Genomic DNA, 18,472 nt, shown 5'->3' with positions numbered 1-18,472 from the left:
ACCAATTTCCCCCGGGATCAATAAAGTGTGACTATGACTATGACAACAAGATGCTGCTTTCAAGTCAAGCATTTCCAAATGGCAGCTTTTAAGTACAATCTTAAGAGTTCAAGCCATAGTTTAGCAATATGAAAGATTCAATGGCTGTTGTGTCTCACCAAAGGGGGGGGGGGGGCGGGAATCACTCATGCAAAAATATTCAGCTTTTTTACTCATTTTTCCTGTAGGCTTATTGTAACCTAACATTAAAGCCCATATCAACCATCAAGGCATCGTGAATTTTGTCCAAATTCCAATTAGCTTCCTTTCCAAATGAAGACACAAATTTGTACATTTGTACAAATTTATGCATGTTACCCAATACTGGATTTAAAATTATTAGAAACAATTCTGGTTTGCCTCAGTAGAAGCAACTCACTGCTTAGATCCAATTTATCTTGGGGATTATGATTAAAGAGTTACAGTGGGGTGGAGCACAGCATGGTGAAAAGAGAACAAAGGATATGAGATGGAATCCCCAACATAAAATGGCCAAAACTTTGATTTAATGTTTTTTAATGACTGAATCCACAACGTGAATATCTTAATCCTTGCCAAATGACTGCTGTGAATGTTTTCCATAGAAAGGAAAAGAGCCTCAACCTGCCTTCACCAGGTATAATTTTAGATTTATAGTCCACAGGATGAGCTTCAATTTTGTCTTCTTCTGCAAGATAATTTTTATTTTTAAAATAGAGTGCTGTCTTCAAAAATTCAATGCAACTAATGCATTCATGAAAATGTACACTTCAGAATATTACAAGTGTAAGAACCCAGACATGTGCAGTACCTAGCCAAACAAGTTGAGAATGTTTCACTCAACTTGTGCCTGAGATTACTCTGACACGTGGCACTATGACACAGAACGTGTTGTTGCAACGTTGCTATCACTATGTGATCTTGCCAGATACTAGCCCATTATATAAAAAAGACCTGAAGCAACATCATGCAACACACACAAAGTGCTGGAGAAACTCAGCAGGCCAGGCAGCATCTATGGAAAAGAGTAAATATTCAACATTTCCAGCCAAGACCTTTCATCAGGACTGGAGGAAAAAAAAGATGAGACGTCAGAGTAAGAAGCAGGGTAGGGGGTGATAGGTGAAACCAGGAAGGATGGAGGGGTAAAGAGCCGGGAAGTTGATTGGTGAAAGAGATAAAGGGCTGGAAAAGGGGAAATCTGATAGAAGAGGGCAGAAACTGAGGAAGAAAGAAAAGTAGGTGGAGCACCAGAGGGAAGTGATGAGCAGGTTAAAGAGATATGGTGAGAGAAGGAAATGGGAACTGGGGAAGGGTGGGGGGGGGCTGTCATTACTGGGAGTTCAAGAAATCAATATCCATGTTATGCTATCAGGTTGGAGGCTATCCAGTTGGATTATAAGGTGTCACCTCCTGCACCTGAGTGTGGCCTCATTGCGACAGTAGAGGAGGCCATCGACTGACGTGTTGGAATGTGAATGGGAAGTATAATTAAAATGGGTGGTCACTGGGAGATACTGCTTTCTCTGGCAGAGCATAGGTGCTTGGTGAAGCAGTCTCCCAATCTAAGTTGGGTCTCACCGACATACAGGAGGCCACACCGGGAGCAGTGGATACAGTAGATGACCCCAGAAGACTCACAGGTGAAGTGTCACCTCACCTGGAAGGACTGCTTGGGGCCCTGTATGTTAGTGAGGAAGGAGGTGTAGCACTTGTTCCGCTTGCAAAGATATTAGGAGACCACTTCGTCAAGCACCTATACTCCGTTGGCAGAGAAAGCAAAATCTCCCAGTGGCCACCCACTTTTGTTCCACTTTCCATTCCCATTCCAACATGTCCGTCCATGGCCTCCTCTACTGTCGTGATGAGGCCAGATTCCCGTTGGAGCAGCAACTCCTTATATTCTGTCTGGGTAGCTTCCAACCTGATGGTATGAATATTGATTTCTTAAACTTATGGTAATGCCCCCCCCTCACCCTTCCCCGTTCCCCTCTCTCACCTTTCCCACCCATCATCTCCCTCTGGTGCTCCTGCCCCTTTCCCTTTCTTCCATGTCCTTCTATCCTCTCCTATCAGATTTCCCCTTCTCCAGAGATAAAGGTCTTTTTCACCAATCGACTTCCCAGCTCTTTACTTCACCCCTCCTTCCCTCCCGGTTTCTCCAATCACCCAGTATCTTGTATTGATTCTTCCCCTCTCCCTACCTTCTTACTCCGACTTCTCATCATTTTTCTCCAGTCCTGATGAAGGGTCTCTGCCCAAAATGCCCTCTGTTTACCCTTTTCCATTGATGCTGCCTGGCCTGCCGAGTTCCTGCAGTATTTTGTATGTGTTGCTTGGACTTCCAAACATCTGCAGATCTTCTCTTGTTTGTGATTCAAGAAACGCCACCTTCAGTTACTTGGTAGTGAAATGCATGTCATTATTAGCAAGGGGCATTATTCTACATTCTGAGAAAAAAATTAAACAAACACATTACAATGGTAACCTTTGGAGACTTTATTAAACATCAGAAGTACCGACATGTAATAAAATAAACAAATGTTGCTGTTTCAGAATTACAAATCCAAGTCTCTGAACTAGAACATTCAAACTAGTTATGTACTTCAACCCTGTAACAAATTTTCCTTTTAGAGGCTTAACCAAATTTTTGCATTGGTGAGCAAAATAAAATGGGTGTCTTGCATTAGTTACAAAGATACAAGGCTTACTGTGAATAAACTTAACATTGTTTGATAATCTGCATTAGTTCATAACACAAAGCTGTGATTTATAAATGACAATAATGTAAATGCTTTCTATTATATTAGATTCTATTGCAACATCTATTACAGAATCTTTAACAGCATCTCCCTACTGAAGATAAGCTTCATGTTTTTTTTTTGGCTTGATGTCTCGTAAAATTCAAGCCCCCAACCACTCAGATAATTCACGTTTAAGACTCCCAAATCGGTTCTACTCTTCTGCTCTGTAAAAGAAAAAGAAATTCATTTGTGGACAAGTCAAATATACGTTAATATAATAAAATGCTCCAACAGAAAGGCTTACAGCAAAGAGTTAATTTTTCACTAAGCAGGTAAAACCCAAGTTTCTCCCTATACCGAAAGTCCATTGTGCAAAAACAGGTCTATTTCATCCACTTTCTGTTCTACATCATAAATCTTTTTTTTAAAAAAAAACAGCATTTCCTTAAGCACCCGGTTCCAGAAACATCAGCCACTTCCTGGTGCCCAATGCAGTGTTCAAGGGTTTTGTGCATGTTTGGACAGCAAATCTTGCCATTGTCAATTCAAAACTTTCATTTCCCTCCCAAGACAGTTCATGTTTTAGGTTTTAGTTCTTGGACTCAAACTATATTTAAATGTGGTCCTGACCACGATACAGAGAGCAGACAATTTAGCTTATCAAGAGTAAAGTCAACTAATGCTCTACAATTTCATAACAAAGAACAGAACTTGCCAGATTGAATGCTGCACTACAAACAGATTGGCTGAAATTTTACACAAATGCACAGAACAGTTGTACAGAGACATCAAACATTCTGAAGGAACTTTGGGCCCAGTTTATCAAAACAAACAGAACATTGAAAAGCAAGACTGAAAATCTGAATTTAAAACAATGCAGTAAGTACCCAGGTCAGGTAGTAGGTGGAGAAAAGAAACTTGTTTCAGGTCAATGTCGTTTCAGAACAGATCTGAGAAGATTATCCTCCTCAAAACTTAACTGTTCTTCACGGATGCTCCCCACCAAGGATGCCAAGCATTCATTTGTATTGCAATTCAGATACTTCCCAGTTAATACAATGCAGTAACTACATATGTGTGAACACAAATTGCATAAAATACTCAGGTATGAATATCCCTGTATGCGCTTTACTAAGCAGTAATTCTTGTATTTTCTTATTCAACTTCAAAATAAAAAGGCAATGGAAACTTTACACAAGATTTCATTATTTTAAAAGGATTTTGAACAATGTAATACTTGCTTTATATAATGTGGAACCTGGATTTTTAGGTTAGGCTGGTTTTTCACTCAAACTAGGTGAACTGTGCATCCAAGCCTAGATCAAAGACTGGGTACTATAGCAACCATGCAAGAAAACAATAGAACCTGTGAGTTTTCCCCAAACTCCTGTATCAAGAGCAGTTCTGTTTGGAAGTTCCTCAGTAGTTTAATACTCCAGTAGTTTAATACTCCGACTGAAATAACTGTACTTTGGGTTTGAAACTTCATTCATCATATGCAGGGAAAAGAACATTGTTCCTGGAATACAGGCTGCAATTCAATTCATAAAACATGTGCTTTACAAAATGTTCAGGCAGACATTTTACTAACTTGTCCCAAAACAATGCATGATGCAAACTCAACTACAGTATCTTCACAATAGAAAACTGATTGACAAAAGTTCATGTACGCAATGCTTGCACCAACGTTTGCTAGATGGCGATTTTTGGAAATACTGCCCTGGTTTTTGAGAGTCCAATGCTGAAAGTTACTGGATCTGCTTCTTGACAGGAAGATTTAAGAGTAAATTTAGGTAGAGGGGAAAGCAATAGGCAAATTATACTTGCTACCACCAGTTTTCATGAAGTTACGAGGTCTGCCAAGTATCTACAAGTCCATGGCCTAATGAATGTCACATCTGAGCACTGAAGCTCTGAAAAAGCCCAACCTTGCCAAGTGTCCCAGGTGGTGAAGGCTCTGGGGGTGAAAAAGATTTAGATTCTATGACAGCCAATGAAGAACTCCCAAGTATAGTTCAGTAAGTGTTTTAAAAACAAACTAACCACGAGGATCAGTTTCCAATATTTTAGCACAATATAGGTTTGTCTCACATGAATGCATGCAACTATTTAGCTTGTCTTAAATCTAAGCTTTTGTACTATTAACATGTTAAACACCTTATAAAATTGTATTGATCAAAGTGAGAAACTCAAAAGATCAGAAACCAACTTCAAAAGTTTAGTACTCACAACAATTTGCTCCAGAATTAAATGTTGCCACCTCTCTAATTAGGAGATTTCAAAAAGGAGAAAGGAGACTGGATAAATTGGAACCTCATGACTTAAAGTGTGAGAACCACGCCAACTGAAAAGCCCTCTGGTCCTATCAATGTGCAGATGTTCATTACGGAGGGATGGGCAAAGTGGTCACTTAGCCAACACTGCCTATATGGTCACATTACCACTAGCTACAAATGAAAACTCATTATCTGTATCTGAACTGGAGAATAGGAAATATTCCAATTTCACTCCATGTGCATGGGCACATGGCCAAATGGTTAAGGCATTGGACTAGCGACCTGAAGGTCATGAGCTCAAGCCCCAGATGAGACAGCGTGTTGTGTCCTTGAGCAAGACACTTAACCACACAGTGCTCTGCAACAACACTGGTGCCATTGCCCTTCCCTTGGACAATATCAATGTCGTGGAGAGGGGAGACTTGCAGCATGGGCAACTGCCTGTCTTCCATACAACCTTGCCCAGGCCTGCGCCCTGGAGAGTGAAGACCTTCCAGGCATAGACCCATGGTCTCGGAAGACTTAACGGATGCCTTATCTTATACTCCAGCATTAGGTGTTATACTCAATTTGCATTTCATTTAACCCAACCTGACACCCAAAAGTCATGACATTAAACATTAGACTACCTTACAAACCCAAAAAAATAAACAGCCTGAACTTAGCTTACCATCAACGGATGCAATGGTGCACATTACACATCTGGGTGCCTGGTGTAAGCATTAAGATTGACCCTTATGTATGTTCTAGTTAGCATTGGCAGAAGCTGCAGATATTGATAAGGCATCAGGTTCATTTGAAAGAGATTTGCTCCAAATTTAAAAGCATCATGGTCCATATTGTTTGTGCCAAAAATACTGATAGCCTTAGCTTAAGGTGCAAGTCGAAGATGAAGTACAAATATATCACATTTCCAAGTCACCTTTAAGTATCCAAACGCAGGAAAAATGATAAGACTAGGAAAGGAAATGTAGCTATGTAAAGCTGTGATATGATTAAGAAAGCAATCATACATTGATTTGAGGACAGTAATGGAAGTGTGTTTACCATCTACAGTGGCATGCAAAAGTTTGGGCACCACAGTCAAAATTTCTGTTACTGTGAATAGTTAAGTGAGTAGAAGATGAACTGATCTCCAGAAGTCATAAAGTTAAAGATGAAACATTCTTTTCAATATTTTAAGCAAGATTAGTGTATTATTTTTGTTTTGTACAATTTTAGAGTGAAAAAAAAAGGAAAGGAGCACCAAGCAAAAGTTTGGGCACCCCAAGAGATTTGAGCTCTCAGATAACTTTTTCCAAGGTCTCAGACCTTAATTAGCTTGACAGGGCTATGGCTTGTTCACAGTCATCATTAGGAAAGGCCGGGTGATGCAAGTTTCAAAGCTTTATAAATCCCTGACTCCTCAAACCTTGTCCCAACAATCAGCAGCCATAGGCTCCTCTAAGCAGCTTCCGAGCACTCTGAAAATTAAAATAAATGATGCTCACAAAGCAGGAGAAGGCTATAAGAAGATAGCAAAGTGTTTTCAGGTAGCCGTTTCCTCAGTTCGTAATGTAATTAAGAAATAGCAGTTAACAGGAACGGTGGAGGTCAAGTTGAGGTCTGGAAGACCAAGAAAACTTTCCGAGAGAACTGCTGGTAGGATTGCTAAAAAGGCAAATCAAAACCCCCGTTTGACTGCAGAAGACCTTCAGGAAGATTTAGCAGACTCTGGAGTGGCGGTGCACTGTTCTACTGAGCAGCGACACCTGCACAAATATGACCTTCATGGAAGAGTTATCAGAAGAAAACCTTTCCTGTATCCTCACCACAAAATTCAGCATCAGAAGTTTGCAAAGGAACATCTAAACAAGCCTGATGCATTTTGGAAACAAGTCTTGTGGACTGATGAAGTTAAAATAGAACTTTTTGGCCACATTGAGCAAAGGTATGTTTGGAGAAAAAAGGGTGCAGAATTTCATGAAAAGAACACCTCTCCAACTGTTAAGCACGGGGGTGGATCAATCATGCTTTGGACTTGTGTTGCAGCCAGTGGCACGGGGAACATTTCACTGGCAGAGGGAAGAATGAATTCAATTAAATACCAGCAAATTCTGGAAGCAAACATCACACCATCTGTAAAAAAACTGAAGATGAAAAGAGAATGACTTCTACAACAGGATAACAATCCTAAACACACCTCAAAATCCACAATGGGCTACCTCAAGAGGCACAAGCTAAAGGTTTGCCATGGCCCTCACTGTCCCCCAACCTAAACATCATCAAAAATCTGTGGATAGACCTCAAAAGAGCAGTGTATGCAAGATGGCCCAACAATCTCACAGAACTAGAAGCCTTTTGCAAGGAAGAATGGGCGAAAATCCCCCAAACAAGAATTGAAAGACTCTTAGCTGGCTACAGAAAGCACTTACAAGCTGTGATGCTTGCCAAAGGGGGTGTTACTAAGTACTGACCCTGCAGGGTGCCCAAACTTTTGCTTCGGACCCTTTTCCTTTTTTGTTATTTTGAAACTGTAAAAGATGGAAATAAAAAATTAATCTTGCTTAAAAGATTAAAGAAATGTGTCATCTTTAACTTCATGCCTTTTGGAAATCAGGTCATCTTTTACTTGCTTAGCTATTCACAGTAACAGAAATTTTGACCGGGGTGTCCAAACTTTTGCATGCCACTGTATCCCAACATAATTTGAAGCAATAGCAGCTAAATTTAAACTTCTCTTCTCAGAAATGAAAAAATCCTCCAATCACACTTTAAACATACTGGAAATATTTCAAAAAGTACCACCAGCCATTCTCAGCTTTTGGATATGTGGTAACACCTTCCAGCTGTAGATAGATGTGACTTGTTGGAGTCTATTTAGAATTATCTAACCCCTCGTGGCATTCATGAGGCAAGCCAATTGCAAGCACTGCAGGCCTTCCATAACATTTTCCCAACATGGTTGGCAATTAAATTCAGAATTTAAATCAATTATATTTCAAACATGGTGCTTGCAGATGAGCTTCCTATGCACCAACTGCTATTCCCCCTCATTTGTAGGGGAAGCAGGTTCGGCAGAGAATGTTGGAAGGGTAGGGAGGTTGGCTGAGTATTTTACAGCTGTAATCTTACAGCCACAATGAGAATAAGCTGAAAGGGGAAAAGACCAAGGGAGTGGGTCACCTACCAAATGGACTGGTCAGTCCTTTATAATAAATTTCTGGTGTAGCTGATCTAGCCATTGTTAGAAATTAACACTTAAAATAAATCTGCCTGAACACTTCATATAATCATATTGGGCTCCACAATTTCAACATTCATAACAAACTAGCTCAAGCAGAAAATACACCGGGTATAAAAATCTGGACTTACCAGAGATTCGGTGCATCCTAGTGTATGTAGCATCATGCTGGGAAAAAGCAAGTACAGTGAAAGCAATGTAGAGACACATGCAGGAAGATGTTGGCAGAGTGAAATAAAGGTGAGGGGAAAGCAGTGAGCATATGAACATGATCTTCAAGTCATTGTCCCAGTAGTCAAGTTAGTAAAGAAAAAAAAATACCAAAATTAGGCCAGCTTTACTGTGAAACACACCAATACATTTCAAGCTTCAAACGTGACAAAATGACAAGATACATCAATGACTACCCTTCATTAGTTTGGTTGTCAGTACTTTAGTCATGAAAACAGTAGTTTTATCCTTCGCCTCTCATTTAGAAAACATTTCAGAACTCACCAGGAAACAAGTCCATAAAAGCTTCTATAGATTACTCCTGAGGAGAGCACAGACGCTTCAACAAAAACCATCCCTAATCACACCATTTTTAACTGCATTCCAAAAGCAGTCTTAAAAGCCAGTGTCAGGGAAACAACAAGAGTTTAGCCAGTCAAATGCTTAAAAAAAAACCTGTAATCTCTCCAATTCCTAGAGGAAAATGGGATTGCTAAAAACAGAAAAAGAAGCTAATCAGATTTACAGTTTGCTGCTAAGGGAATTAGGCCACCCAATGGGACAAAATGAATAGCACTTTTTGCTCAAATTTACCCAATTGCAGTTAATTCAGTGCCTACTGGTACAATGTTACCAAGGACATGATTTCTTTTTAAGTACTTTTGTTCAATTGCAATTTAATTGAGCTGTTTCAGGAACTGGTGGTAAAATTTGGGATTTTCTAACTGGACTATGTTTACTGCCCCATCTGCAGTTAAAGTTGGTCAGTACAGTTTGGGTTAGGACATCAAGTCATCTTCAAATCAGAATAGCTGGATCCATCAGATATGAATGAGTCAATCTTCATATTGGCTTGTAAAACGATTTCCTACCCTCCTCAAAAGCATTACAGAATAGATTTCACCATTCTTGTATACTAACATCTCTCAGATAACTACATGTATATGCTTGTATCTTTCCCCCGTAGAAGTTAAGCCCAATACAGTTCCGAGTATATACACTGTACAGCAGCAACATTAAATGGTTTGGTGTCCACAGCTCAGAAACTGGGAGGAGGAAATCTGCAAAATTCTGCAGTTACAAATGAGTTTTGAATTAAAGTGCTTCTTTTATGAAGCACCCTCTGGAACCTCAATGCTGTCAGGAAAATTATGCGAATTGAACAGAGATTGCCTTTGTAAATGATTGACCACAGCTGCAATAAGATTTCTGACCCATGAACAAGTATCAAATTCCATGTGTTCAACTTTTTAATGCAAGGTTTTAGCTAGTCCAAGAAATAGACTACAAACAATCCAGCAGCAATTGTATTCCTGTGTTATAATTAGACAATTTTTGAGAATGTTATGGAATCAAGTACCAACCACAACAGCCAGCACAAGGGGATTAAAATACATTATATTCATATTACAGAGCAGATGATTAGTTTGCAAAAGGGAAGAAAAAACGAAGTGGAATGCAAGTCAACTGCAGCAGATGGAGCTACTAATTCTACATGGGTTTGCTTCAGGCACTTTAAGCTTCCTTCCCACAACCCAAAGACGGGTGGGAACGTAGGATGTTGTCTCATTAAATGGATCCAATGTAAGTGAGTGGTAGAATCAGACATTAAATGTGATTTTCTTTTAAATGGGATTAGTGTAAACAAATGCTCATTAATCGAAACCTGGTGAGCCAAACAACTCATTCTTACCATCTAGGAGGTGGGCTGAGCTAAGGACACTTATTCAATTAATTTGTATGCACTTACAGTGATACAAGAACTGAATAAACGTTCAATGAAAAAGAACCCTCGTATAATTACATGAGGATCCTTTCTCCTATTGTCTGCTCTCCTCTCCTATCAGATTCTTTCTCCAGCTCTTAACCACCTGGCTTCACCTATTACCTCCTAGCTGTCCCCTTTCCCCTCTCCCCATCTTTTTATTCTGGCATCTTCCCCCTTCCTTCTTAGCCCTGAAGAAGGTCTCTGCCCGAAATGTCCACTGCTTACTCTTTTCCATAGATGCTGCCTGACCTGCTGAGTTCCTCCAGCATTTTGTGTGTACGGTTGAGGATCCTAATGACTGGCTCTAAAACTTAGCTTATTCAGTCCACCATTGCTATTACAATATGGAGGGCAAGGGGAAAAAATGGAATCCAGAAAAAAAATAAACAAATCAAACAATGCCAGGTTATATACATTGCCTTTGAGATAAAGAGTTAACATATACTTCTACCATCTCTGCATAACTCAATGTCCTTGTTACAAGCACCTGCCTTCAGCAGCACAAGGAAAAACTTGTAATTATATCTTTTAAAAACTGTTTCCTAGCTCTTACGAGAAAAGCCATTTTGCTATCACCACTATCTTCCTAATCATGGGAAGGTCAACCCCACATAGAGATTTTCACTTGTGAAAATTGTATAGAATGCAAACTGTACTTGCCATCTTGAACTTCACTCCCTGATCATTACATTGTTTTACCTAAGTGTTTGAAAACTACCTTTTTGGAAATTCATCCAGAGTGCTACAAATGTTCAGATCAGGCAGCACCAGGGAAGGATAAGCAGTGAAGCTTTCATGTCAACAACCCTTCCGAAAGGGGAACAATGAGTTTGGGGGCAGGATCAGGAGATGCAAAGGACAAAGTTAATCTGATGACCAGAGTGAAGACAGGCTTGTCAGATTATAGATGCCTTCTAAATAGATTAATGATGACAGTTAATAAAATAACCAGCATACTAGTAAAGGTTTCTGGAACTGCAGAGATCAGGCACTGCCTGCACAAAAGCAGTTAATATCACACAAAAATACCTTGCAGTCGAACAACCCAGCTCTTAGACAAACAGTAAAAAAAAATTGCCTAAAATGGTTTCATTTAATATCTAGCCCTGGAAAGTGCAAAGTTCGGAGATAAAAATTGTGCACTGGCTCCCATTATCCAGTTATGTCTAATGAAGAATCCTCAGTGCCAACAAACAAGTTCTCACTGGTAAAACCAAATGGGGCTACGCACCTCACTGATGAAAAAAAGGCCATATTTACAATTAATCTACAACAGGATGTCTTTAATTTAATTTTTCAAAACAATGTACATGGGGAATGATAAGAAAACTACAACAAAAAAGTAACACAAATTTGAGTTAAATGTTAATTTGGACCAGAATATAGCTACTTAAAATTGAAGTCACTGTTTCAGGTTTGCTGCAGAATTTCTGTGCATACCCAGGCATCAATCACCTGTCATTTAAGCAATTTGAAAACAGCTTTCATGTAAAAAATTGATATTAACCTCCAAACTTCATCTCAGAATATAACTATATACTTTGGTTCACAAAATGCAGAGAGGAAGTGCTTTCAAAAACTATTATCTAAGATTTAATGTTTGATTTAATTGTAAACATATTGTTGCCTCATTTTAAAAAATGTATTCTTTGTGCAACTGTTAAGTTAGAAAACTGCAGACATAAATAAACAAAGGTGCATCAGTCTTAGTAGCCAATCCCAAATGGGAAGTTAATTCTGGTAAAGCTCTACCTAGTTACAGACGGAAAGGGCTTGTTTAAGCCAGACATCCCACCTCTCCCGGAAGTTCCGGGAGTCTCCTGCATATTGATAGTGGCTCCCTGATGCCCGGAAATTATATACAATATCCCGGAAATAGATTTTTTTGAGAGGGAGAGGGAGAGGGAGAGCAAGAGCGAGCATCCTGATTGGTCTCTCTTCGTGCTAAGAGTGGACCCAAGATTGCGTCCCCTCTGATCTGAGCCGACATTTACGTGCCGGGCAGCACCTAATCGATTAGCTTGTTTATTCTGGCTTTTTTCTTAAAGATGTGCAGGGTGCGTTCTGGCTACCGCTGTACTGCTGCATTCTTCATGGTCCGGAGGTTTGGGACCACTGTTATAATTGACTTACCAATACATTCATGCAAGGAAAATATGCGCTGTGTGTTTAATATTAAATTCATTAGATAAACCCCTTTAGAAATGAAATTGAGTGTATTAGTCACTTACAAGTGACTTATAGTTGACTTATCACCTATATTCCGGTCGCGTTTAATACCCCCCCCCCCCCCCCCAGGTCAGCCAGTCCGCAAGAATATTGTCAATATTCAACTGGTGCGCGGTGCAAAAATGGTTGGGGACCCCTGATTTAAACTAGCTGGCTAGCTGCCAAGGAGATACGCTACTGATGTCCTGTGTGATGAGGCCAAACTCCCTGTAGACCTGCTTAAAGTTGTAACAGAATAAACATGATAATATAAGTACATATTTTAATGTCACATTTGCTGCATATACCCAACTTGGTTTACAGATTAGACAAAATCACTAAACAATATTACATACACCCTTGGAGGTCGACGGGGGGGGGGAATATGGGGTTGTGGGGGGGGGGGGTGAGGGTGCTACCTCCCTGAAATGAATTTTTGCAGGGTGGGATGTCTGTTAAGCAGACAACTGATTCCAACTGTAACTCTTAATGGCATGTTTAAAATCACTTGTAATGAAAAAGAAATAGGTTTCCTTCAAAGTTAAAGAGTTTGCATGTTTATACTACATTTTGTACATTAGGTGTTAACTGCTCTCTGGTCCATCAATGGAGGATCAACTCCTTCTGAGTAGTATGTAATCAATGAGCTCTCAAGTGAAAATTGTATTTAGCCAAGCTGCTCTTGCCACAACTATTCACAATACTGAGTTAAGGCAGCCAGCTTCATAGAAGCTGAGGAAAACTCCAGGAGAATCACTCAACCGCATTATTCCACTAGAGAAACACAGCTCATGACATCTTATCAGTGAACAGACATCTGTTATGGCTTGAAAACTGAAAACAGACAGACTAGGCAAAGATCAAGTACGAACAACAAACCTGTTGAGTTAGAAAAATGCAGACATAAATGAACAAAGGTGCATCAGTCTTGGTAGCCAATCCAAAATGGGAAGTTAACCCTTTAAAACACAAATCTTTCATTACTTCACCCCCCATAGTGCTTTCAAAACTCCTTATCTAGCAAGGAGTTGCACATGTTCTTTATATACATTGCAAGTGTTGGTGTCCACTGTTGGTACCAGATTTTGCACTGTTAAGTTTGTGGCCAGGCAGCATGAATCTGGATCTCCAGGGCCCAACAGCAGTATTACACTGTTAGTGACAAAGTTATAATATCTTAGTAGAATTAGTACAATCACTGAAACAGTCATCTCTGATTTATGGGCTGCAATTTTTTCAACAAGCCTTTGAGCATTGACAGACTTTGCATGTGGATATCCAAATTGTTGTCTCTTCAAAGTCAGCTGAGAGCTTATGTTTAATGCTTAGCTATTCAATATTGCAAATTCATGTTGGAGACCAAATGCAGTCTTTAATTCAGCAGCTTAATTTAAGGTTCCCACTTTCTCCTGCATACCAATTAAATAAATTGTGTTGTTTTTAAAACTCAGAAGCATTAATTAGATGGTATCTTACTCAACATCCAAAGATCTCAGATCAAAAAGATTCATAGCTAACCTCAAGCATGTTATTTGAACAGATGTGCAAAATTAGTACATGTTTCATTTAATCTCATTGCATATTGTGGAAAACAGCAGCAGCATCAAGGCAAGTGCTCTAGAACAAAATGTATTTTTGCACCAAGGTGGAAACAACCCTTCAGGAAATAGGAGAAATGCTTAGTTCCTTTCAATTTGATTTCCACCAAAATTTTCACAATAATCTGCTCAGAATGTTTCCTTATGTGTAGTCCACATGGGAAGACTGCTGGATTTTAGATTCTACACCAGCTGTTTTGCAGCCAATATTGTTAGTTGTAGGCCATTCCATAAAGGGCAGGGTGACTGAAAAAGTTTGCTTTGCAACTACAGGAAGCCCAGATGAATTTCACAGAAGTTTAAATCTTAATGAATGCATTAAGGCTGCTGCTCTTGACATAGAGTGTCACCACCTTTCAAGGATATAATCAATCAGGCATAATATGGAATGAAATCCAAATACTTTTATAGCAAAAAAAAAGTGTATTTTAAATTGTCATTGGGACGTGGTTCCACTTGGTCCACAAATTGAACTTGACAAGTAGGACAGCGAATGAAGGCAATGCAGTGGACATTGTCAAAAAGCATTTGACATGGTCCTGCAGGGAAGGCTGGTCAAGAAGGCTCAGAGGCTTGGCACTCAGGATGAGGTAGTAATTTGGATGAGAACAACAGGAATTCTGCAGATGCTGGAAATTCAAGCAACACACATAAAAGTTGCTGGTGAACGCAGAAACGTCGACTGCACCTCTTCCTAGAGATGCTGCCTCGCCTGCTGCGTTCACCAGCCACTTTTATGTGTGTAATTTGGATGAGACATTGGCTTTGTGGGAGAAGTCAGAGAGTGGCAGCAGAGGATTGCCTCTCTGACTAGAGGCCCGTGACTCGTGGTGTGCCGCACGGATCAGTGCTGGATCCTTTGTTGTCATCTATATCAATGACCTGGATGATGATGTGGCTAACTGGATTAGCAAATTTGCAGATGACACCAAGACTGGGGGTGTAGTGGACAGAGGGGAGGGCTATCATGGCTTGCAGAGGGATCTGCATCAGTGGGAAAAATGGGTTGAACAGCAGCAGATGGAGGTATCCAAAATCATAAGCTGTGTAGATAAGGCTTATTCCACTGAGACTGGGTGGGACTACAACCAGAGGTCATGGGTTAAGGATAAAAGGTGAGAAGTTTAAGGGGCAAACGACAGAAACACCTTCACTTAGAGGGTCATGAGAGAGTGGAATGAGCTGTCAGCACAAGTAATGCATGCGAACTTGATTTCAAAGTTTAAGAGAAGTTTGTATAGGCACATGGATAGTAGGGATATGGAGGGCTCTAGTCCCGGTGCAGGTTAATGGGGGTAGCAGGAAGCTTCAGTGGTTTTGGCATTGACTAAATGGGCCCAAGGTCCTGTTTCTGTGCTGTACTTCTCCATGGCTCTAATTTCAAACTCACAAAGCACTCCCTCGGTTCCAGCAAATTGCACGTCCAACACTGGCTACTCAACTGCAAGTCTGAGCAAAACTTCATGTTTTTCCAATACTGCAGATCGAGCATTGAATTGTTTACTGGAATAAGATTCCTGAGAACCACCTTATACCTGTACCGAGTATGACAAGCGCTTTCAACACACACAGAATGCTGGAGGAACTTGGCAGGCCAGGCAGCATCTATGGAAGAGAGTACCGTCAATGTATCAGGCAAAAAATCCTTCATCAGGTCTGGGGAAAAAAAAGGGTCAGAGCAAGGAAGTGGAAAGGATGGGGAGGATGAGGGGGGAAGAACCACAAGATGATAGATGAATCTGGGAGGACAGCTGCTGGAAAGGGGTGAAGTGAAGAGCTGGGAAGTTGGTTGGTGAGAGATTCTGGGCTGGAGAAGGGGAAATTTGATAGGAGATGATAGAAGGCTATGGAAGAAAGAAAAGGGGGAGGAGCACCAGCGGGAGGTGACAGGCAGCTAAGGAGATAAGGTGAGAGACAGAAATAGGAATGGGGAATGGTGAGGGGGGACATTAGTCATTAGGTTGGAGGCTACCCAGAAGAAATACAAGTTGTTGCTCCTCCAACCCGAGTGTGGCCTCATCATGACAGTAGAGGAGGCCACGGACTGACGTGTCGGAATGGGAATGGAAAGTAGAATTAAAATGGGTGGCCACTGGGAGATCCTGCTTTTCCTGGCGGACAGAGCATAGATGCTCAGTGAAGCCATCTCCCAATCTGTGTCAGGTCTCACTGATATACAGGAGGCCACACTGGATACAGTACATGCCCTCAAAGACTCACAGGTGAAGTGTCACATCACCTGGATGGACTGTTTGAGGCCCTGAATGGTAGTGAGGGAGGACGTGTAGGGGCAGGTGTAGCACTTGCGTCGCTTGCAAGGATAAGTGCCAGGAGGGAGATCAGTGGGGAGGGACAAATAGACAAGGGAGTCACGTAGGGAGCGATGCCGGTGAAAAACAAAGTTGGGGCGGGGCAAGAGGGGAGGGTAAGAAGTGCTTGGGTGGTGGGATCCCTCTGAAGATGGCGGAAGTTATGGACAATTACAGAGGCTGGTAATGAGGTAAGTGAGGACAAGAGGAACCCTACCCCAGTGGGTGGCAGGAGGATGGCATGAGGGCAGACCTGCGTGAAATGGAAGAGATGCAGTTGAGGGCAGCAGTTTTGGTGCTGGAAGGGAAGTCTCTTTCTTTGAAGAAGGGGGGAATCTCCTTAGTTCTGGATCTACTGTATCTGGTACTGCTGGTGTGGCCTCCCATATACCAGCGAGACACAACACAGATTGGGAGACCGTTTCGCCAAGCACCTATTGCTCTGTCCTCCAGCAAGAGCAGGATCTCTCAGTGGCCACTCATTTAAATTCCATTTCCCATTCTGACATCCCAGTCCATGGCCTCCTCTACTGCCTCAATGAGGCCAGAATCAGGTTGAAGAACACTGCCTTGTGTTGTGTTCCATCTTGGTAACCTGATGGCATGAACATCAATTTCTTTAACTTCTGGTAATGCCCACCCCTTTTCCACATTTCTCTCTTTCACCTTATCTCCTTACCTGCCCATCACATCCCTTTGGTGCTCCTCCCCGTTCTCTTTCTTCCATGGGTTTCTGTCCTCCCCTGTCAGATCCCACACCCCCCCCCGCCACTCCAGCCCTGTATCTCTTTTACCAATCAACTTCCCAGCTCCTTACTTCAAACCTCCTCACCTCCGCCCCTAGGTTCACCTATCACCTTGTGGTTCTCCCTACCCTCCCCCCATTTTCTTACTCTGACTTCTAATCTCTTTTCTCCCCAGTCCGGATGAAGTGTCTCAGACCAAAACGTTGACTGTACTCTTTTCCATGGACGCTGCCTGGCCTGCTGAGTTCCTCCTGCATTGCATGCATGTTGCTTGGATTTCCAGCATCTGCAGATTTTCTCGAGTGTGCTGACAAGTGCATTAACCTACTATTCAATTTGCCACTGGTTAATGAAAGGAGGTAATAATCTGACATCCATTTCACTCTTCCTAGTATCCTCAGTGCAATTCCACCCGTTTTGGCTGCGTTGTTATTTCAGTCTAGCGGTTGAAGTTTTGTAAAATATCTGACTGCAGTAAGCAGACTTGACCTTCGAACTCAACAACCAGTGTAATCTTATACCTGTTAAACCAACTACATTATAAATTACACATGGAGATTCACAAGGATGTTCACAATGAAGGAGACACAGTTACAATAGGCTAGGTTTATTCACACAGCAATGTATTAGTCTGAGGTTAGTAAAATTGAGGTGTGTAGGTAGGACAGTTTGTCAGACTGTTTCCCCTAACCCCCACCCCACCTCCTCCCAGGGTAGGGGAGTTGAAAACTAAGGCACAGCTTTAAGGTGAGGAGAGAAATTTGAAGGATATCTGAAGGGCATGTTTATCTGGATCTACCTGCTGGAGGCAAGTGTTAAAGACTGATACAACTACAATATTTAAAAGGAAGTTGAATAGGAAAAGCAAAGTGTGATGCAGCCTAGCACAGGCATTTGGGATGACTGTAGATGGCCAAACAGTATGCTTGCAGGATGGGGCCAAAAGGGCCCATTTCTGTCCTGTGCAATTCGATAATTCTACAGAACAGGTGGTCAGGGTGCACAGCCGCTCCTCCCTTCCCATCATCCTTAACACAGGTGTCCCCCAGGGCTGTCTGCTGAGCGCATTGCTGTTAACTCTGCTCACACATGACTCATGGTCGAACACCCGAGTCATCACATTGTCAAGTTCGCTGATGACATGACAGTGGTGGGGCTCATCACCAACAATGGTGAAATGGCCTATAGAGAGGAGGTGGAAGAGCTCTAGGTCTGGTGCCAGGCAAATAAACCCTACCTTAATGTCAACAAGACTAAGAAGATGGTTATTAACTTCGGGAAAACTCGCACCACTTGTACTCCCTTTATATTGGCAGCACAGCAGTGGAAACGGCAAGCAGTTTCAAACTCCCAGGGGTGCACGTCACACATA

The 18,472-nt window shown here is 41.4% G+C and overlaps 1 protein-coding gene across 4 annotated transcripts in view; it reads right to left on the bottom strand.

Annotated features, from left to right (window-relative positions):
* The window catches only part of LOC140187084 (uncharacterized), a 116,899-nt gene that overhangs the window by 1,475 nt on the left and 96,952 nt on the right, over positions 1-18,472 (bottom strand). For 2 of the 4 annotated variants that reach the window (XM_072242021.1, XM_072242022.1), the window contains one exon: positions 2,494-2,986. The exons of 1 other annotated variant lie outside the window; for it this stretch is intronic. Coding sequence is in view for 1 of the 3 variants with exons in the window: in XM_072242022.1 (XP_072098123.1) it covers positions 2,974-2,986 (13 nt within the window). In the remaining 2 variants the exon portion in view is untranslated. Of the gene's footprint in view, positions 1-2,493; positions 2,987-8,392; positions 8,430-18,472 lie in introns of those variants that run through there. One more of the 4 variants, XR_011882999.1, reaches the window with a different exon arrangement.

Source organism: Mobula birostris, chromosome 24, assembly GCF_030028105.1.
Source record: "Mobula birostris isolate sMobBir1 chromosome 24, sMobBir1.hap1, whole genome shotgun sequence".
Classification (NCBI taxonomy): domain Eukaryota; kingdom Metazoa; phylum Chordata; class Chondrichthyes; order Myliobatiformes; family Myliobatidae; genus Mobula; species Mobula birostris.
This window is presented reverse-complemented; position numbering and strand designations above follow the sequence as displayed.